Here is a 23,423-nt window from a genome sequence, read left to right as displayed (position 1 = left end):
TACTCTAATGGTAAAATACTATGTATGATATCTACTTGAATATGGAGGGAAGATAATTGTGAATGACATATGGTATTCTTATATGACAAGATATTCCAAGTCAATAGTGAGTAACCTATTTATCATTAAAGGTGGTTTTATTTTAGCTTCCTTTGTTCTCAAGGTAATAATAATTCATATCAGAGTATCAGATTCTCAATATAGAGGTAAGGGATGCCACTTGCACTTCGTATTTGAAAAATGTCCATCTTGAATGACTGCACAGAAGTACGCAGTTAAGGATTACTGGATAGTTTGTGCTATTTAAGAAGCAAACATTTTAATACACTGATAATTTTCTGAAGTGACATGTGCAAACAAATCCCAAACTCATTTAAATGTCAAGGATAAAATCTGAAGCCAAGAAGATTTTTCAGTAGAAACTGCTACTTTTGTGGGGTGCTTCTTGTAACCACGTCTGGTGGGCAGTAAGATGTAAAGAAGGAACATCAAAGTAATTAAGAAGCAGCAAGCTATAGCAAAAAAATTGCCAGTGCCTTCAAGTTTAGGGTATCTACAAACACTGGTGAAATCAGCCCAAATCTAGCTCTAAAAAGATATGAAATAAAGAATAGGAAAAATACGTATTTGAAAAAGTCATCCAGAGAATTGTGCAGGTACACAGTGACTCTTCTAGGCCAACTTTTGCAATGTGAAAAGTTTAAGGGTTTTCTTTTTTAAAAAGTGGTTTTGTGTTTGTTTTTATATGAATAGGAGTCATATAAATGATCACCAATGCGAGGAGTATGTTATAATTTGCCTCCGCAACAGTGAAAAGACAAAATACGAATCACATGCTGTATGAGTGAAGACATGTAAATCCTTTTCAGTAGGTGAATCTGGGTGAAAGCTTTAGCTATAATGTTTTTTAGTCTGTTTGTTTGGTTATATCCTTTTCAGTTCTCCTGCCCTTCCAATTTTAAAAAGTGTGGTGGAAGAGAAGGAAGTGAAGAAGAGATGCATGAATCCCAGATGAAAGCGGCAGGAAAACAGAATACTTTAATCAAGTTTTATTTCTCTTTTTTTATTTTTTGGCCTTCTTTTGCACCTTCTTTTTTTAACAACTGTTTTGCTCATGTTTCTTATCTCCATGAAGCAGTTAATTTTAATGAAAAGGATATTTATGTATACTATGCCATCTCCTCAAAAACTGTCTGTTGGATACAGAGCCTGCTCTAGTGAAGCATCTACGTCACCTGTTTATTAAACTGAAATTTTTAGTACTGAATTTTTGTGTATTACTTAAGGGTCTTCCAGAAAGTATGTTAGCCTAGCAGCTTCATGTGAACCTGTATGCCTTTTCATTGATTTAGCTCTGCAAAATCTAATCCTGCTTTCGTTTCCCATTTCTATGATTCCTAATATTTAACCTTTAACTCAGCAACTACATTTGTACTGTACTGTTTAATGGCTGATTGTTGAACATGCAGGACTAAAGCACCTACTCTGCCCTCTCTGTAAGTCATAACTTTTGTAACCATTGACCCACAACATATTGGTTTAATTGGCGAAGAGGCTGAGTTTGTCTCAAAAGACACAAATTAGCCAGTTTATGAAAAGTGCACAAAATTATCATATATCCTTTTTCCGTTAGCTTTCAGGTTGCATGGACTAGGAATTTGCAACACAATTGTAAAAGATTAATTTAGCCCTCATTTGTGCAATACTATGACAATTTAGGTATTCTTCATTGCAAAATTTGTTCAACTCCCAGCAGATATAACAAATGACAGGAAAAGAATTAAGTGAAGAGTATGTGGAATAACTATAAAAAGCTGGAAGACTTTAGCCATCTCAACAGAAGTGCACTCTTGTATTGCACTAAAAAAAGTGAATAATTTGGTTTCTTATTGCACCTTTCATCCAAGGATCTCAAAGCACTTTACAAACACTATTTCAAAAAGCCTCACAACACCCCTGTGAGGTAGGTATTTTAATCCCATTTTACAGATGGGAAATTGAGACACAGAGAAGTTGAGTGACTCTTTCCATGTCATACCAGGAGTCACTGGAGAATAACGACTACAGCCTCTACGTCCTTGATTATTTCCTCCCTTTGTTCCTAACACATCCATATTTAACCATTTATTTTTTTTTGGTGAAAGAAATGGCTTGCTGTTTTTAGTGCAGGGAGTCATGCAAAACAGCATCTTCTTTTTGAAAAGGAAAATGTACAGCATTTAGTTTGAGAGATTCTGCAGAGAGAGGCAATGATACTTCAGTAATAGCAGCTACATTCCTACCAAAGCCCAAAGACTTCACAAGCAAGACTTCCCAAATCTGTGGTCCATATATCCAATTACTCACTTTCTCCCAAGCACAGGAAAACATGATGGCTAACAAGCTGAACTTATATGTGGTCATAAAAGCTTCCTGCCCAGATGGATGATTTCATTATCCAGGCAGCACTGCCTGTTTTAATAATGCTTCACTGTTTTTGCTACCGCCATTTGTCAACTCCTAAGTGCTCAGCATATGATACTACCGCACCACCACTTTTCTCCCTCGAAGCTGTAAAGTGAGGTGAATGCATAACAACTCCACATTACCATCTATGATAGCTGACCTATGAGAAATGCTTCTCAAGAAGACACTAGCACAAATGAATCCCAAATATTAGAAAGTTACAGCATTGTATGAGGCAGGGGATTGTTTGCACATTGCTTCCTCCTCTGGGAAAATCTGATGAGCAAGAAACTAAAGAGCTGGAAATCTTAGTGAGCTCTCAACTACAACTCCACTCCATACTGGAGAAACAGAGAACACGTAACTTTCCAAGGGCCTAAGCAAGGTCTCTAAAAGTCTGAACACTCCTGTTTACATAGGATTTTGATCAGAGCCCAAGCCTTTGAATATGTCTGTTTCAGGGACTAACTGAACACGGAAGCCAACTATGTGCAATTCTTTCTTCAACTCTGCATAAGTACCTGAAGTTCTTTTACACCTCAAGTACTTTAGGTGAAGACCTAAGCAATTTGTTTTTACAGTACCTGATTCCTTTATGGACCTTATATGACTTAATGAAAGTCACAAGAAAAAGATAAGTATACTTGATGCACTCTAATTATTCCATTATATTATTTTTTTAATTAATACTCCCCTTCAGCCTCCTATACCTACTTATAACGGTTGTAATACTGGGATTTGCTGTTTAGACTCTCCTACAATAATTATAGTATTCAACTAATAACCAAAGCTCAAAGTAAATGAAGAGTAGAAATCATTAAGCATGGCAAGGAAGGTCTGAGCTATAGAAGATGGCACATCACAGCCTGATTCAGTATTATAAAGTAGGAGTGAGGACCACAGAGCAAGCCTATACAGACTTTTAAATACTGTACATAATTTGCTGTCTTACTGTGATTTTTTATTTTCTTCTTCCCCCCCCCCCCCCCCTTCCTTGCTCCTCCCAGTTACATTTTGATCTTTTCAACTATTATGGGTTCCATTTTTTATCTGGTTTTATACACTGGAGAATTAAGTACTATTCCCCCCCCCCCCAGGGACTAAAAAGGATCCTTAGAGATCTGAATTTCTTTCCTATCATGGAGTGACTGCTGACATATAGAAGCATTTCTTGACTTTTTTTTTCTTCATTTTACTCTATTAAAACAATTTTTAAATAGAAAAAAATGAACACTAATAAATTATTTTTGCATAGCAACTTTTTTAAGATTTAGTTTTCTGTACAAATCAGTGTATTCTCATCTAAATGCACAAGTGTTTGTATGTAATCAATGTTCTGAAATGCTCTTTTTTAATTTGCTTATGCTATTCTTACTACCCATTATTATGCTTCTATGTCATACCTGCATAAATAGCATCTTAATCTACAGATGTTCATATAACGTATTGGTAGAATATAGATGTTTTTACTTGGATTATTCTTATTAATACCATAGAATCAGTCAGGAATTTAGATAAAGAGAGAAAACATCAGATAAACCAGATGAATGAGGATGCAATGTATTTTTAAAAATTAGGTCATTTCTATTCATCCACGTTTTCCCATCCTATGTCTCTGTGAGCTACCTGTATCAGTACAGTTTTGGAAAAGGATCTGAAGATATCAGACAACTACTCTGACAAGACCACCATGACTGTGGTAATTTTGCTTCAAGGGACAGACAAATGTTCTAGGTTCTGACTTAAGCTGATATACTCCATTTAAGATTTTTTCTTTTCACCACAAGGTGCTGCTTGCCTTTTTTTTAATCTTAGAGTATCTCACATGCCATCTACATTGCACTGGTGTCATGACATCATGGAGCAGCTGAGGTTGGAAGAGACCTCTGCAGCCTATCTGGTCCAAACCTTGCCCAAAAAAAGGACCACCTTGGAGCAGATTCTCAGGGACCTGTCCTGTCAGTCCAGTTTTGTCTAGGATGGAGACACCACAGCATCTCTGGGAAATCTGTTCATAACTGACCACCCGCATGGTAAGTCATGGTGAAAAATTCCTTCCTTATTTCTTAATGGAATTTCTTTTGCTACAGCTTGTGCCTGATACCACCTATTCTGTTACTGCACACATCCATTTTCCCTCTACCATCCATCCAAGTAGCTGAAGGTCGCCGTAAGATCTCCCCATGGCCTTTTCTTCCTCAAATTGAACAAACTCTTTTTATCAATCTCTCTTTGTACATCATGTGCTCCAGCTCTTTATTGATCTTGGTTGTTCCCCACTGGACTCCAGTATTTCAAGGCTTTCTTGCACTGATGAGCCCAAAACTGGATCTATGTTCCACATACAACAGTGTAAATGCTGAATAAAGGGGAATAATCACTTCCCGCAACCTTCTGGTTACAATCTCCAGTCTTTTCATCCTGACAGCCAAACACTATTTCCAAAAAGTCAAAAGGCAGTGAATATGCTGAGGATTCACTACAGAAGGAGCAGAAAATACTTTTCAGTTACCTACAGGCATCCTTTCAAGTAGATAAGGTCCCTGGTTGGTATGAAGCCTGCTTGTTTGGATTGTAGTATCTGCAATATTTGATACGAAGGCATATGTTTAGGTTTGAGAAGGAACTTGCTGTGATCAGAAGAGGATATGCTGGGTTTACAAGAGCAATACAATTTAGCCAGTCATTCCCATCTGGTCCATGCTTCTTTGAGAACTAAGTTCAGGCAGCCCTTAACTGGTTTAACCTGACTTCTGTCTGGGTAGATAATGAGACAGATTTAGCTGATGACTGGTATTCATATCATCCTACCTTTTCTTCCCAGGAAGTCTGTATGAGGGAGGGGAGATATTCTGTCTCATAGCCCTACAATGACTCAGTGGAATATGGCAGTTTCTTGCTTCCTCTCAGGATTCCACAGCTCAGCAGGGCAGCAGGCAATGAGGAATCCAAAGCTCTTCTCCAGATACTGTGATACAGCAGGGACACAGCAGGGGAGCAGAGGACCAGCTGCACCGATGGGAGAACACCCACTCAGCTCTTGATATGGAGCTTCTCATGGGGCTACTCCAAAGGCTGCTTAGGAGACAGTGACCCCTGCCTATACGCCTCTCCATGATCATTGCTTTAGAAAGAATGCAGCCCGAAGAACACATTTTCAGTTCACTAACTAACATTTTCATTTTCACGTACAAATCTCTGTGAAAGACATATTGGAAACTGTTACTATAGCGATAAATAATCTCTTTTTGTTGTTTTTCAGCTCAGACCTTTGACTCAATGCAGTTGTCCATATTGAACATGTCTCCATATGATCTAGGCATCTAGATCAGGCAGTGGACAGAACCATACATCCTGGAATGTGATTTATTTAATCCTAAAGTGTCTAAAGTGGTTTGGCCAAATTATTCCCTAAAAGTGACTATTTCTCTTGAATGGTTCTCAATTAAATTGATAGGATTAATCCTATCCCGATTGCTTTTACTTAAAACTTTCAAACTGATCCTTGCTGAACAATATCTTTAGTATAACACAGTAGGAATTGCCGAGAGGAAGGAATAAAGAAGCTACCCAAAAGGAGCTGTCTTTAGGTGCAGACAAAGTTATATAGGGAAAGGTTGGTGTGGATGGGATATTATGGATGTTTTCGATAGGATAGATGCTTGAGTTACATGGAGAGAGTTATATATTACTGGATGTGTTTGATCTCCATTGAAAGTTGAATTACTTATTTTTAGTTGTGTTTGATTATCAAAGGAAGCCTATTCGTGCTTTGATAATAATCTGACCTGACTGGCAGAGGGGACAGAGTCATGCATGACTGATGTTTTAGAGGATGAGAGAACTGCTAAATATAATATTGTTGAAATTTCTTTTTCCTGTCATTCTATTCCCTCAATGAATTTGGTGCCAAAGGATCTGGAAGGACAAAGACTTCTAAGCACATGCGTTCCAGACTTCATCTGAAACGTAAACCTTTTTGTTAGGAGGTTTGTTCCTTTTTTCCGTATTCTGTCATTTGGCTTCTTCATCCACATTTCACTCATTCCCCATCTTTTCGCGAAAGGAAAGGCTGAGCAATACTCCATCGAATAAGGTAAAAGTGAATACAAAGGTGCTTTGCCTATTTGATCATAGTCATTCTGTAATAAACCAGCTATGGACAGAACTGCAGACCAAGCAGTGGCATATGATTATTTATGCCACTATACTTTTACTGAAGCCCTGGAATTATTTTCACTTGAGTGAATTAACACCCTTCCAGAAGTCTCCAGACACAGTTCAAAGAAGCTGCTTAGGGTCCATTCCCAAGGAGTTTGAATATGGTGATCCTATTTTGGAAGGTAGAAGCTTAACTGTATGGACTCAATCCACTCAACTGCTGAACTCAAATGAGTGGAGTATGGTCTATTTTATTCACTCACATAGATGTAGTCTTTGATTACTGTGATTGAAGAGACAGAGAAGAAGGCAGGCGAATCTATAAGTTGGGATCTATGGAATGCATACCGTTAGCCGTAGCTTCAGAAGGAACGAGTAAAGCAAATAGGAACCTATTTTAGCGATGCTACTCCAGTCAGTCACTACCAAAAATACCATGGACCTCAAGAATTATAAAATGGTGCAGCTAGCTTTTAGCTAGCTACAAAGAATTTTTATTTTCTTCTGCTTATTTGCCATCTATATTACATTGTACAGATGGCCTGTGTGTTTGGAAATGTAAGATCAGAGTACTAGAGACCTGTCAAATGCAGGAAATGTACGCTATGGTAACAGATCTAAAAACCTTTTTCTGTCACTACTGCATCTGCTAAGATATTTCCAGTAAGGCTGTTCCAACTACCTGTCCACCTAAAAAACACAGAGTGCCACCACCTTAGAAACTGTCAGTTCCTCTATGAGGGATTTCCCACTGCTGTTCAGATCTGCACTCTAATAATGATCAAAGTTTGTATCTCATAAAAGGAAAACTTTTGCTGAACAAATGTAACCACCTACATATTTACATATATTTCTATATATTTCTGACTAAAAATATAACTACATGCTATGATGGCAGTGGCTTTGTAGTCAGCCTGAGAGTACCTAAACGGTGTGGCACAATCTCAGTGCACAACATCTCTGCTGGAACCCTTACTCCAATTAGCCTCACAGAGACAACAAACTACAAAATGGATCAACCAAACAAGTAACCACAATAGCCAGTTTTCCAAAATACACACACACATAGATAAAACCTGAGTTTGAGTCTGGTCTCAGGATGCTTGGAATCTGTTTTGCCAGAGTTCACTCGTGAAAGTAATATGGATGAGACAAAGTCAATACCCCTACCTCTGCCTGAAATGATTTTTTGGTTTAATTTTTTTCTTCAATTATTCATCAGTTGATTCATACTGAAACCATCAAATATTGTTCACTTTCAATTGCACTTTGTATGATTATTTTTTAGTCTCTAGTCTCATTAACTGAAATTTCTGCACACTGGAATATCTGAGCTACTTAATAGCCAATGGAATTAACCTACCCAGCATGAATTTTTCCCTCTCTCCCTTTGTCTGCTGCTGTACTATGTTTTATGATTCAAAATCATTTTATTAAATGGAACTTCATCAAATCTGTTCCTAAAACTCAGATAAACTGTGTGCATCGTATTCACACTTCCTGTCTTCTCAGTGATGTGCAGTTTGTGTATTTCAAGCAAAAAATATATTTGCCAAAGGACAATTGTTCTTTCTTTTATGAATACATTGTTATTGCTTTTTATTACGTTTCCAATGCTAACAGTTCTATGATTCTATGATTTCTAAATAGTAATTTTGTTTCACTGCTGTTTGTATCTTCTCCACATATCAAATAAAGTTTCATAATCCCAGTTTTCCATATTATAAAAAGTATCAGGGAGTGTACAGCTATTGGTTGGGTCTTTAAAAGTGCTCTGCATGTGCCTAGTTCTGACTCTCCTAATGAGAATAAGATTCCATCAGTGTAGCATAAAGACACAGTAAGTTACATCACATCATGAACTGAAGGAAAATGCTCTCATGTTAGGGAGGAGAAATAAAACAACAGACCTGTATTGTGCTGCATTTCTGGGCAGTGTGGGTATTTTGTCTAGCTCTGATCCTGATCAGCTATACTGTAAAATTATCTATCATCTTAAAGCCTTCCTATTATTATTTTAAAGATTCCGCTTAATGAAGATTCTAGACTGCATCTTTCACATCCTTCTCATTTCCTGCTGTCCAGAAGAAATCCTAACAGCACATTTCACTTGCCCTCTGCAGTACTCCCATGCTGACCTACTAGTCATTTCTTTATTTCCTTCTGCACTCTTTTCTCTGCCCCGCCTCCCTTCCCCCCATGTAAGTCCTGTACTCCCTTTTACACTTGGAACTTACGGTTTCCAATTCTGTGTCAGAAGACCCTCCGGTCATTGAATCATATTTGTTCTTAAACTCATACTTATCTTTAATGGGCATTTCAACATGAATCACTTACTTAAAAATATATCTTATGAATAGCAGAAGCAATTTCTACACCCCTTTCATATTGGAATTCTCATGTGGCATGTTGTATAGAAAGGAACAGTCATATTTCTATCTCTCTTGGCAATACAACTACGTCTATGCTCATCTGTGGCTTCAACCTAGGAAACACCTAAACTCTAACATTGGTCCACTGTTCAAGGCTCTGCTTCTATGTGTGCCAAAACAGCTTCAGCCTTAAGAAGCTCTCCACCCATCTACCACTTAAGCCTTGAAGGATTCTAGACATTGGGTGATTTCACACAGAAGTTCCCAGAGACATCCAATCCAATAGGTATGCTCTAATACACACCTGAAAGAAAAAGGCTTCCCATAAAGTGTTACTCTGATTGCCTTGCTTTAATTTGTAGCCAAGGGAAAAAGTTCCTGCTTCCTCCTTCATTTCCCCTGCTCATCCCCACCCAGCAATCTGACAGGTAAAATGCTTTGTTTAGTAGGTCACTTGCTAAAGAACTGGAAGACTGAGTAAAAGCTCTCAGTTTGAGTGGATTCAATAACATATCTCCCCCAAAAGTTCACTAGTCACCCCAATAAAAGGTAAACTGGTTACAAGCTCCACTAGGAAGCAGAAAACATAAGAGTAGCGTAAGATGCAGGTGTTCATTTTAGGTGTTTTTTTTATGCTATTCATGCAAAAACATACTGTCTTTATTATACATATTATACAAGTGCATTTGCCTAAAAGAGGGGAATGTAGTGTCTGACCCCTGCTCCCAGGACTGATTTCGTAGCCTAATATTAAGCAGTCAATTCACAAAATGGTTAGAGTGTCCTTGGAGCAAAGACAGTAACCCAGCATGTCCCTCTTTCCCAGAAGAATGACCCCCTTCAGTCTACTGCAGTTCTTGAGGTTTCCTTCTACAATGTGATAGAGCTTCAGAAGAAGGTCCAAGAGCATTGCTTATGCAAAGCAATCTCTGGTCTAGCTTCTACCCTTCTGTGTTAGTAAAAAAGGAAAAATGGTACTGAACTCCTGCATCACCTCTCACATTCAACCCAGGTACCTGAGTTACAGATAGGGGCAGAACTTCCATTTCATTCTATTCTGAAACACTGATCTCACTCCATCAAATACAGGAGGATCCTTGGCCCCAAGAAAAGATTTCAGTTTCTCTTCACTTAAAAGTTGCCTTTTCTGTCTGTATTTTCAGATAAGGACATCCACAGACTGCTTGCATTGCATAACAAACAATGCAAATATAAACATTAGTATGTCCAACGCCAGCCTTATTCCTAATGATGTGATAATAATTATCTATCATTCTATATTTTCACTGTTACTTTTTTAAAATATATTTTGTGCTTAATGATCTCAGGGCAAAGTTTTGTTTTAACATATTGGAACAGGAAAAGAAACAATTTCTAACTTTCAGTTGGATGACAGTCTTTAAAGCTGAATGATGTTTTAAATATTGCAGATGATGAAAAGGCAGTCTTCTGTAAAAAATTCATTCCAGTGCTTTACATGGTGTCCAAGAAACTGTTTAGCAAATGCATTTTGTTTATACATAAATTCTATCATAAGCTGACGCAGTTGTTGAAACAATACATTGATACAGTAGAAACCAGAAGAAAAGCAGTTGCACAGTATACCTTAAAAGTGTGTATGATAAGTAAGGGATCTCACTACATGTGCTTTGGAAAAAAAAGACACAGCCTAGCCTGACATGGGGCTGGTCAGCTTTGCAAACACTCCTGTGTTAGATGACTGGAAGTACTCACGCCACACACACACCTTTCCCTTGTTACCATCAGTCATCCATCCATATCTACAGAGCACAAGGAAGAAAATGCCTGCTAGCTTTTTTTTGTTTTTTGCAATTGTAAATTCAGCTCCTCTGTCATGTTTTTAGTGTCACAGCAACACTACTACTTACTCTTCCTATTGATATAGCCTGCAAAATTTAGCTTTTGGAATGACATAACTATCAGATTGATGAGTTCACCTAATAAAACCTCATTAAGTCTTGAGCTGCCAATCCTGTTAACTGGCAAAAGTTTCTTTTACAGAGCCATCACAAATTTTTGCTTAAACAGTAGTATTTACTGCACAGAGAATATATCTGACATGGATTCCTTGGGAAAAAAAAGTAGAATAAAGAAAACCCAAGTATAGTGATATGGATACTTGACATATATGATGTTAGTAACTGACTATTTTCAGTACTTTCTGCATGAAGCCTTTATGTGCCAAAGAATTTTGAGGATTTCAACAACAGTGACCAAAACCAGCTTAAGTCCATAAACACATCAGTGGCCTTTCCTAATTACTACTTAACATGCTTTACCAAAGTCTGTGAAGTGGTTTCTTTCCTAGCATTAGTCCTCTTCATCTTCCATGAAATGATTTCACCTTCCTTGCCTTCCAGCTCGCTAATGGTAACTCCCCAGGTCAAAAAATGTCTGTAAAATATATTAATTCATAGAAAGGAAAGTATCTCTCATGGTATTAAAAGGACTATGTCATATGTGATACAGGTAACAAAAGAACAAGATAGAATTGTTCTGAGAACTGTAAAATGAGAAATAAAATAAATAATAAAATTATTCAGTATTACATATGTATGCTGATTATACATCAGCGGCTTTGTTTCAAAAGAATGCTTTGTTATTGTTGTTGTTTATATATTTCAGTAAAACAAAATTTCTGTGACTTGAGGCACTTGCCAAGACTGCAAACTTGATTCATGAAAATAGATATGGATCAGAAGAAATGATCAATCCAATCTGGAATTTTATTTAATTTCATTTTATTATCTCCTGAAGGAACTGTAATAGTGGAAAATTAACTCCTACAGCTACCAAATAAGGTCCTTTCCTTTTCAGGGTCAAAAGATGCCATTTGTGTTCACTCTTTAAGGACAAAAACTGTAAGCCTGGCAGGAATTACAAATGAATAGGGTGATCAAAATTTGTCCTTAGAGCTGCACTCTAAACACAAGAGGAAAAATAGGAACCTCTAACACTGACCAAGAAAACTTATTTTTAAGAATCATTACATCTGTAGTGTTAAGAAGGTTTCATACAGAGTCTGTGGTCACTGTGTAAACTGTACAGTGTGGACAATGCAATCTTTGAAGTAGCACTGTGAAAGGCAAAGGAATTCAAAGAGAGAACAGAAAGAGATTGGTTTTGCACAACCTGTGAATACGTTTCCAGAAATGCCATATACCAGATATGAAGACTTTCAATAACAATATCAGGTTGTTATGTCTGCAAATAATGTTGGTTTTTAAAGCACTACAGCACACAACCAAATAGCTTCTTGGCACGGTTGTGCCAAAACCAGGAGATCATTGGTAGTGAAGTAGTTACAGAGAGCCTGAGTGAGAACAGGAATACAGTTCTAAGGCTACAGCACTTGCTTTGAATTTCTTCTTCAATCTATCTTATTCCAGCAATAATTAATTTTACTGTATGATCTTGCCAGACTACAAATGAAATAGGCAAAATCAAGGATCCATTTAGTGTTTACCTGCAGGCTGAAGAATACCATGGAAATACAGAAAAGGCAACCTCTACAGTCTCTTCTTGAGGACTGCAATCTGCGAGAATCCAAAGCAGCACTGCTGAGATACTTGATTCCTTTCCAGACCTATTGCTCTGGCAAGACTACAGAAAGGTTCAGTCACACTTAAGCCCTGAAACAGTTTGACATTACAATGGGTCCAATATCTCAAGTTCAGCTAACACTGAAGGAAAGGGTTAGTGGATTAAAAGCACAAGCAAGCAACCCCATGTCATGTAAAATAGATTCAGAAGAAAGCAGCATTAAAATCAGATGTGGTGCTGAATGCTTTCCATGATGCTCTTACTATTGCCTTCAGTTCAGACTCTGAACTCCTTAAGCATTCCAACGTCCTCTACAGAATTTCAGCTTGTGTCAACAGAAGTTGCATATGGCAGAGATCTATAATCCGTCTCATCAAAGGTGAATAAATTCTTTACACTGCATAAACCTATAATTGTATTATTTGCTCTTGAAGGATCAGATATTTCACACTATCATTTAAGGCCTTTTATTTGTAGGGAAGGAGCTAAGTGTGCAAACCTCTACACCAGAAATATATTTAAGTATATTCCTAACTTTAAACATTAAAATAAAGAGCGCTACTAACTGCTTGAAGTCACATGTAAGTTTCTGGACACAACCTGAAAGGTTTAGAAGGAGACCTTATAAATTGGATCTTCAAGGGGAGGAAAATTTAAGTATTATGTGTGCAAAACTACATCACATAAATGTAGCTCTATGAAGTTATTCTTGATCTGTCCTGTTGTAAACAAGCTCAGTATCAGGACCAATCTCACTCTAGAGAATTCAAAAATAATGTTTAAATAATACTCTTAAAAAATTATACTGTCTGTGTGCAGCAAATAGGAAATACCTTGAGCACAGAACACAGCACAAGTTTACGAGCTAACACCACAGTCATGTTTAAGTAGTCCACCAACCAACCAACCAGCCAACCAACCACAAATAAGTAACATTTGTAATAAATAGATCTGAACTTCTTACACAAGAACTAGAGGTACCAGAAGGTATTAAGCTGTTTCGCCCCTCTACTCCACAACCTTGAGGTTTCCAGCTCAGAACTACATGTTCCAATTCTTCATGCAAGTCAAGGAAAAAACCCAAACATACTACCAGATTTTTAAAAACAATCCTACAACTTAAAGAAATGTGAAAATGGGTAGAACACCTATCTTTAGGTCCATGTGGTAGCTTTATTTCATTTTAAAAGTAAACTGCAATAGTTTTTGAGACATCATGTGTGATCGATTTGATGAATGTATCAAATTTCCTCAGGTCTGGAATCACCCTAACTCTTCCTGCCCCTGGCAGATTCTGAAAAACCTGGAGTACAAGCCATCCTGAATGTCTTCATGTGATATGAGCTAAATTGTGGCTTAGAACATTTGTGCCAGGAGCTCCTCCAACGGAGACTTCTTTCTATAACAGAAAAGCTTTGTGAAGCAGTCTTTGGGACCCAACTACCTGAAATGAGCTCTTCTCAGGAGAAAGTACTTCAGTTTGCCTTACAAATCAAATGCACCCTTCAGATTTCAACCCAAAGGTTCTCAGAAGCAGTATCACAACAGAGAAAGGGCACTCCAAAAGCAGCCATTTCTCCCACTCCTTCCCATTCATATTGCAATTTACAGGCTAGGTTATTGTAACACAGGTCATCTATCTGCAATTTCTTTCTGGGATATAAGGGAAATTGGAAAGATTTATCTTTCCTGTAGTGGTGGTGCTGAACATAAGGGTTTTTCAAGTCTGTTCGTAGATAGATGGATAGATACCTGTTCTTTAAAGAGATCCAATGTGTTTACTGAAACTTCAAAGAGAATATTGTGGCCACTGCTTGGGAATTTTAAGCATTACTATCGGTTCATTGTTTTATAATATTAAGCATTTACACATTAATATTGGTTCAATATTAATCAATATTGTTTCTGTCTAGAAATACAAGCACGGAATTGGGGACTCATCTTTAAACATTTGTTTGGGGTTTTTTTTAATTATTTTATTTTAAATTGGCATTTTGAGATTTATAGGAGTGTTTCTTTAGGATACCTTTGTATTTTCCAAGCCCTTTAGTCTATCAATGATGAGGCTACAAAGACGTGATTTCAAAAAACGCCAAGATGGTTTCAGCGAATATCCAAGTGTTTTCCGTAAGAATTGTATATTACAGATATCCTCTCAGAATCTAATCCAAAATTCACTGTCTTTTGCCAAAAAGAATGGGCAATGAGATGCCAGTAAGGTACTTGAGTTTCCCAGGATTCACCCTTTTCTAACAGAAAACTGTATTTGGTCTAAGAAGAGGTAAAATACCTTACCTTCCTCCTCTCTCCCCTTCCACCACATCAGCTGCTGCCTCTGTAGTCCTATATTGGCTGATGGAATTCTGTCACCGCTACTTATGATTTTAACTGTTTTGTTCACCTAAACTATAGTTATGGAAATTTTCTGAACAGCATGTTTACAGCATAAGTGACAAACTCTTATGAGAACTGTGCAGAGACATCCTAGCAGTGTTTGTAGATAATTCTGAATTTTGTTTCTGGATATAGAAACACTTAAGACACATTCAGACTTCCTGTGAATGTGACATAAAGGTAGATGGTGGTTTACTACAATATCTATAATATAGTGAGCAGCAAGTGATTGAGACAACTAAATTCAGAGCTGACAGACCTAATTTTCCCATGTAGTCAACAGAGAAAGGCAAGTGCCATATTCAGACTATGTAGCTTTATAATCCTTAACTTCAATTGCACTTTGTTTCCATGGAAAACCAACAGTCCAAATTCCACCAGAGCTCCTTATAAGAGGAAGAAAGCAAAATGTCAGGATCCTTACTGAAACCAATAGGAAATAAAGTACCTAACCCCCCCCCCCCCCCCGATTTATTGATTAGGTTCTAGATCTCACCAGGAACAAGCTGCTATCACTCTCTACTGCTTGCCATAGATACAAGGAACTCCATCCTACTTTACTCAATAATTGCTAGAAACCATTTCTTGCAAATCAGCTGTGCTTTTAAATGGGATTGTTGCATAGTGATTACTACCTTGATTCTCAAAAGATCATGGGTTTTGTTTTTGTTTTTTTAAAGAAAATTCTATTATCACTTTTCCCATTTCATAAGGATTTTTTCTTATGAAAGACCAGTATTTTACATAGAACACATATATATTTACTAATGTACATGTGTATTATTACTGGAATAGCATGGGATCCTAAGAAAAGCTTGACCTATGTAAGTTTTAATTCCATATAATATGCAGAGAAGCTAATACAGATACTTCTGTAAACCTTTTGCAGTTCTTAACCACAGCCTACTATATACGGAAGGAAAGCAGTCAAAAAGCAATGTCAGCCTTTGTTGATTGATTAGGACCACTAACTGCATGTGTAACTGTTGGAATAAGTAAACCACTGTGTTTCATTATGATAGTAAAAGTAAACCGAGTATGAAGCCTGCTGGCTTGCCAGAAGCAATTTTCTTGAGCTCTTGAGTTTTACTTAATTTTTTTTTTTTCCTTTTATAATTTTTGATAGTGTAGATTCAAAGTTTTTCAAGTCAGCTGAAATCACAGCAGCAGTTGCACCATAACCTAATCACCAACAAACTCAGTCACCATTAGCTCTTAAAGAAACTGCTAGACATCTGCACTTGCCCATCAGGATAGCAATAGCAGTTGCACATCAGCCTGATCTAACACAGCTTCTCTTCCAGGTTCTGAAGCAGGAGAGTTCCCTGCAAGAGGAAATTGCCTTTCTGTTGCATCAAACTCATGTAACTCTGAAGACTGGCCATTTATGCTCTACCAATTTTGTTGGCAAATTCAAGCAACTGAGGAGATGCTACAGATTCAGATATCTGAGAAAATGCTTATAGCCACCCAGCTGGCCCAAATGGAAAGAATACTTCTGAACTCTGTCTATAAAATTTAAGATCTGACCTTACAGAATGCTGAAACAAAAGTCATACAACTTTCATACCTGGTTCCTAAGAGGAATCCAACTGAGGAGTGCTGAAACCTTTTCTTATATTTTTATTGGTTAGAAAGGTGAATCTACCCAACCAAAAACGTGTTCCCTGGAAATGGGAACAAAATACTTTTTAGATAGCTCATTAATTTTTGCATGTTTCTTTCATTTCACCCCAGTGCATTATGATGTCTGTCATCAGCATATGGACTCTCAAGTAAATGGACACTGATTACATATTTTGAAAATACTGGTAATATAGAGTCCAGCATCCCAAAAAAGGGAAAGGTAAATAAGCTAATCACATTGCTACTGCATTCATTTGGTTACTATCAGTGACCTGCTTGTCTAAATGGCATTAATTCCATAGTACATTAACCAAAATATGTGAATTTTAGAAGGATTTTGTCTATGTAAACCTCTCATTCTATATCTTTAATAGAATCAACTAAAGCACACAGCATTCAAGTCTCAAAGAACCAAAGTATATACTAACAGTTCATTCTGAATACTTTCTTAGAGGTAGAGGTATGGGGAAGTACGGGGCAAAATTTTCAAAGCGAAGAGGCCCATTTTTGCTCACAAAAATTATATGCAAAATTGTGACAGCATTTATGTGGGCAATCACTGACATTATATAAGCAGATCCAGCAAATACACTTGCAAATGATCAGTACAGGCACCCAGCTGTAGCTGATGCTTTGCTTGTACCTTCGTGAATATTCTCCTGGTAACTGCATGCACTAATCTACCACTAGGACTACATTTTATGCAAGCATTTTTAGCACAAACACATGTCCACCCTCCTTGTTTGAAATATGAGTGCTGGTGTATTAAAAAATATTTGGAAGACAGACTTATTAAAATAAATGTTAAGGGAACACAGTGGGGTATATTTTCAGTGTGGAGCAGAGAGATTTAACTGCATGACTTCCATTAGCTTTAATGAGCAGTGCACAGCTAAACCCTCACACACCACACTAGAAGATTAACCCAGAAAACACACACTGTTTACTTTTTTACTAATACTCTGATTATTACCACGTTCTTCCTCCTCCTCCTCTTCCTCCTCCTCTTCTTCCTCCTCCTCTTCTTCCTCCACATCTTCACCTTCCTCTTCATCCTCCTCTTCTTCCTCTTCAATCTCTTCTTCTTCGTCTCGATCTATCTCCTCATCATCCTCCTCCTCGTCACCTTGCTCCTCATTATCATCAGAATATTCCTCCTCTTCTTCATCCTCTTCCTCTTCTTCCTCTTCCTTTTCATCCATCTCCTCCGTTCCATCAGTTTCATAGCACTCATCTACCGAAGAGTTGTCTGCTTTAACCACAAAGGGCTTTCTTTTGGGGGCTGGTTCTTGGGGTTGCTTATCTTGCGTTTTTCTTTTTTTTGCCAAAGGACAGCCATAAACACTGCAAAAACAAAAGATGGAAATTATTACACTATTCTGCAGATTTCTATGGGGCAAATTTTATAACTCATGTTATTTAGTCATGTATTCTAATTCTACACCATTATTAGTTGCTGTTCTCAATTGTGTATTTTAAAATTAAAGTGCTGCTCAGGCAATAATGACCAAGGGGGTGGACACTTACAAAACCTGTGAAATTGCAAACAACTATTATTTGCCTGAAAGTGTCACACGTATATGTCAGAACTGATATAAATGTGCTGTTTTCCTTCTCATTGTTTTCTCTCTTCTCTATGTTACACTCATTTCTAAGGCAGATGAGTACAGCTGAAAAATAAGCAATATTATCCTACCTGTTAGCTATCAGTACAACCAGGAATAAAGCAGTGCTTTATAATATTAAAATACTCAGTGAGGTTTCAATTGTGTACAATTAAGACATGTTTCAATGATATTTAAATAATGAAAATACAACCACATTCTTAATGCTGCTGTTTATTGTTATTATTATAAATTATTAATTGCTCATAAGTTCTCCACTGCTATGCTACAAGTCTGGACAAAGGGGAAAACAAGCTCCCCAACACAACCAAACAAAACCCCAAAAAAAAGTTTTCAGAGCCAGTGTTGGAAGTGTTCTCACACTGAAAAAAAAACCCAAAACATAAACAAAACCCTTTGTCAGTGGAAAAAGTCAGACTTTTCAAAGTGGAGCACCACTTCCTCACCTATCATGTTAACTCACTGCAACATAAACAGCATTTCAGAGTTCTGGTCTTGTACCAGAGTAGCCACATCTCAAAGGTCACATAATCTGTGTTTACTGAGTGTGATCAATCTTGTGTAATCTTTGTAACCTTCTACACAGAGTGACTGCACACAAAAATTGCTTTTTGTTTAAAGAACTTCCTATTTAAATTTTTCTACTCTGTGATTATACATGCTACTCTAACTATATTGGAGTTTAGTCTTCCTGTGCTTAACCAGTTTTGGGACATTTAAACTGTTCTTTCTAGTCCTTTTTCTTATCTACTTATAACTTCCGCATAACATTATATTTTTGCTTCTTTTATCCCAATTACAAATCACTGAGGATTTCTATCATTTTCTTCCACTCTAATAAAGCTTCATATTCTACTGACAAACCACTGACAAATAGAAGGTTTCACCACCTTAGTGCTACAGATGTGCTCTTTGCAGTGGCAGCATTGTCTTGATTTTGGTCTGATTTAATTCCATATGAGCAACTATGCAACCCAATTATTTAAACTGCTACTTGGGTAACAAGAGTTTGCTTTAAGTGCCTAGCCACTTTATTTAAGCGTCTGATTTAGCCATTGTCCTACCTAAATTTTTAAGCACATCTTCACAGGAAGACTGACTCAATCTGCCTGGCACACATATATCTAAGGAACACACACAGCCACAAAAGATGTTATTCATCATGGAAAACCTGCTAAGGGAGACCTTTTCATAACACAGGCACCTCTCTCTACGTGTAGGTAATATAGGTGTCTTTAAAGTTTAATCCAATCCAGCATGCCTAAATTAAACACCTCCCTCTATTAACACCATTCATGAGTAAATTTTCAAGTGCCTCCTTCTAGCCAGATTCCAATCATGCTCACTTCGGAGTGATATGGAGTAGCAGCACTAACACAGTTTCCAGACACCGACACTAAAGTTGAGACCTAATATTTTCAGGATAGAGAGTGAACAGATGCACATTATCCATATTCCAGGACCACGCTCCACCCAGCAGATTACATGGCATATCCTGGGAGAGAGCATTCTCTTCTAGAAGGTGAGTCCCTGAGGAGCTGGCTGCAAGAAACTCAGTCTGATACCCATCAGGCAAGCAAAAGCCCAAACTTTCACTAATTATAAGAGCCCTAAACTTTGGAAAAGAGGAGGCCTAAGCCTCTGGTCTCTTTGGACTATATTTGTTTCTCTCATAGAACCATACAGTCGTAGAACAATTGGGACTGGAAGGGACCTTAAAGATCATCTAGTTCCAACCTCCCCTTGCTATAGGCAATGACACTTTCCACTGGACCAGGTTGCTCACTGTCTCAACTAGCCTTGGCTGTCTCATCAGATTAAGGCCAGAACATTAACCCCACCCTGCCCTGATCTTTGTTCAGTTAAGAACGCTAAATACTTGCAAAAGTTTTCATCTAGTAATACCCCAAAACAGTCCCCTTCAGAATTCGTGCAAGTCTGGGAACTAGGCAAAAAGAAAGTAAGAAAACAAATGCATTTATTTTGTTTTGAGCTGTTGTTTATTTTTTCTATTTGGCATTAAGAATTATTGATGACTTTTTAGATACAAATTTTTGGTCACAGGTAGAAATAAATTGTTGTCATTGCCATTTTTGGTCATCTTTTTTCATGTCTTTATGCTTTTCTACACAACATTTTATGAAGTTTGTGAGAATCTAAGACATTACTTGGGACTCGGGTCCACCCTGGAAAGTGCGTAACTGGCAATGGAAATCAATGCCAGTTAGCTGCCTGATTGGCTTCAATGCTTTTATAAATCTCATTAAATAACTATTTGCAACCTAACTATTCAATTAAAGTTGTGAATTTGACTTTATTTTTCTACTTTATCTCAGATAAAGTAGGTTCTCAGGTTCTCAGTACCTTTGCTCATAGAATTTAAATGAGGACACATCAGCAACTAACAGAAATAAACATATGTATACTTTAAGGGTTGGGTGCAGCACTGAGTTCTTGGGAACATGTCACTTTCCCAAGGAAATTGGTTAACTCCTATTCAGCTATTGTAAAATTTTTCCTCATTAGTTTGCACCAGTTTCTCCACAACCCTGAACTTGTTTTTGCTTACGCTTGGATTTATACTTTATAAAGCTACCACTGCATGGGTTTTTCTTACAAAACCTTTTAGATACTGCCTTGCACTAGCTGTTCAACTATATACCTCATATAACTTATATATGCACCTTGTGTACTACAGACTTCATAGTCTGAGAAAGTTAAAAAAATCCATGTCTTGCAGAAACCCAGGAAACAGGCCACTAGACCTACTGTTTAGGTGCCCTATTTTCTTCTTTTCTTTCTTAACCTGTTCTGCTCTCATCCTTCATTTCATTAATTTTTCACATTCTGCCTCCAGGACACTTCTCTGTTTCTGGCATGTTCCCTGTGGTCTCTCCAGAGAGCTCACCAAGGGGAATGCAGTGCCAGCTTCCCAGCAGCCTCTGTCACTAACTTCCCCTCCCAACCACATACAGAGATGACAGACTCTCCCACTGACCTCTTGTTCCTCATATATTTGTGAAATCTGTTATTGTTTGTCCTTGTAGCTTCTGCAATTTTCTCTCCATTTCTCTTCATTGCCTTTTGTGATCATCCCCTTATTTGCTTATTTTTTAGACTTGGTTATCCCTGCTCAAAGCCTTGACCCCATTGATTTATGTGTCTTGCTTGCCTTTGTCTGTTCTTTTACTGCTCACTGTATTTCCCTGGTCAGCTGTGTTTGTCTTATTTTCCCCTCACGCTTCAGCTCTCTTGGCTTTCAGTGGAATATACATTTGGGCTTCCAGAAGCACACTTCTGAATATTCCACACTGCTTTGCTGTGTGACTCAGTCATCTCTGTTTTTTGTAATCTGTCATGAATAATTCTTGTGGAAGGAACGCTGCTGAATTTCATAGTGATAAGCTCCAAGAGGACATATAGACATTAATAATTGAATAAATTGAAGAAATAATACGTGAATTTATACTCCTTAGTTAGAAGATGATTTATGGTATTTTTTTAACTCTCATGCAATTTTTCTCCATTAAAAACATAGTATCCTACTCACTGATACATTCAGTAGTACCTTTCCTCAGGAAATACATATTTCTTTCCCAGAAATGAGCTTCTTGATTTTTAATATATTTTATTACTAATATAATTCTAAGCATAATTAGTATGAGAATTCAACTTCTTGATTTTAATATATTTTATTACTAATATAATTCTCAGCATAATTAGTACAGTTATTATTTCTCAGCTATAACAGTGAAACATATCTCTTTAAATATTTATAGTATAAGACTAGAGAAATACAGGGATTTGCTAAATCAGATTACAGATTAATATTCTCTCCTCCATGATATGCCAACTCGCACATCAAAAACAGGACATGCCACCTATGTTTGGAGGACACTTTGTTCTCAGAGTGCCTTATTTCCCTACCTGAATTAGAAGGGAGCTCATGTGACTAACAAAGGTCCTAGTTTAGATAAAGTGATTCCTATCTGCCCTGTTTACCAGCCTTCTTTTTCAATCTGTATGTCTTTTCTATTGAATCTTTTATTTCAAAAGCCTTGTGCTGTAAGATCCAAATCAAGAAAAATAAGATCACGGCAATATTGTGCCCTAAATTCAAATAATATTTTTTTTCTCCAAGGTTTGTTATCCCTTTTTTTTCTTCTTAGTTTTTTTTCCTCATCAGTATTTTGAAAAGTCTTATAAAATGGGGTTTTCTTTCCTTCAATCTAAAAAATCTCCCCAGCAACAGTGTCCTCATTTTTTCCTTTTTTCCACGTAAGAATTTAATTTAACATAAACCAAAACATTTTGTAGGTAACTAACAGTTTACTAAATAGACACCTAATGAGTTTATCAAAAACATTTGACGAAACACTAAAGTATCTGAAGTGGTGCTGAGATGGAATTCTATCATATATAGTTGAGGACAGCGAATCAGGAAGAGTCTGCTTGGAAGTAAACTTCTGCTTAAGGATTCAGACAGGAAGTTCCCAAGGCACTTACACTTGTCCCACTGGATACCACAAGTATTATTTTTGGTTTGGACTAGATAACTTCCAGATGAAAACTTTTAGAGCATTAAGAAAATAGGTACTTTGCAGGTAAGTCCTTTAACAAATCAAATCTTCAGAGAATGTGAAACCTAATTAATTAGCATATCACTGCATCCTATTAAATCACTCTCGAAAGTAACTACTTTTAGCTTTAAAGGACTGATACTATTGACTGATGGCAGTTGACCAGAAAACAAATACTTGGATTCTACCAAACCTTACATCTTGAACTCTCTGCATTCCAGGAGGATGCCCTTCCCAGCAGACTATGCACTGCTGTGAGGCAGAGCTTGCAGCACTCATGTTGAAGATGGAACATTGAATTGATAGGAATGAAAGAATTCATAATAAATTCAGAAAAGAGTGTGACTCCAGCGTAGAGATTTGCCTACTCAATTGCAAGAATAAACTCCTTCAGCTGAGGACAATTTTCCATTCATATTTAAATGACTGCTTAAAGTATGCCAAATTGCTGCAGGAATGAGCAGCAAACCCAGCAGACAGTGATAACTGCGAAGCAGTGGAGTCAAGCTTCCTTGTGGGAAATTATTTTTGCACTCTAAGCCACACCACCCCTAACCACTCTAACCACACCTCAGAAGTCCCATGTAATGCCTGAGTATTGTCCTGGACGATGTGATGTATTAAGTCAACCTTCCCAGGCTGTGAAAGGTGAAGCT

General features: G+C 37.3%; 1 protein-coding gene across 18 annotated transcripts in view; it reads right to left on the bottom strand.

Annotated features, from left to right (window-relative positions):
- MYT1L (myelin transcription factor 1 like) overlaps nucleotides 1-23,423 on the bottom strand; it is a 308,925-nt gene that overhangs the window by 83,332 nt on the left and 202,170 nt on the right. For 17 of the 18 annotated variants that reach the window (XM_057431735.1, XM_057431734.1, XM_057431737.1 and 14 more), the window contains one exon: nucleotides 17,536-17,906. In XM_057431735.1, coding sequence (XP_057287718.1) covers nucleotides 17,536-17,906 — 371 coding nt within the window. The remainder of the gene's footprint in view (nucleotides 1-17,535; nucleotides 17,907-23,423) is intronic. The other variant, XM_057431729.1, reaches the window with a different exon arrangement.

This window comes from Pezoporus wallicus, unplaced genomic scaffold, assembly GCF_028554395.1.
Source record: "Pezoporus wallicus isolate ANWC-B61680 ecotype Strahan unplaced genomic scaffold, APGP_CSIRO_Pwel_v1 contig_161, whole genome shotgun sequence".
NCBI classification, from domain to species: Eukaryota; Metazoa; Chordata; class Aves; order Psittaciformes; family Psittacidae; genus Pezoporus; species Pezoporus wallicus.
This window is presented reverse-complemented; position numbering and strand designations above follow the sequence as displayed.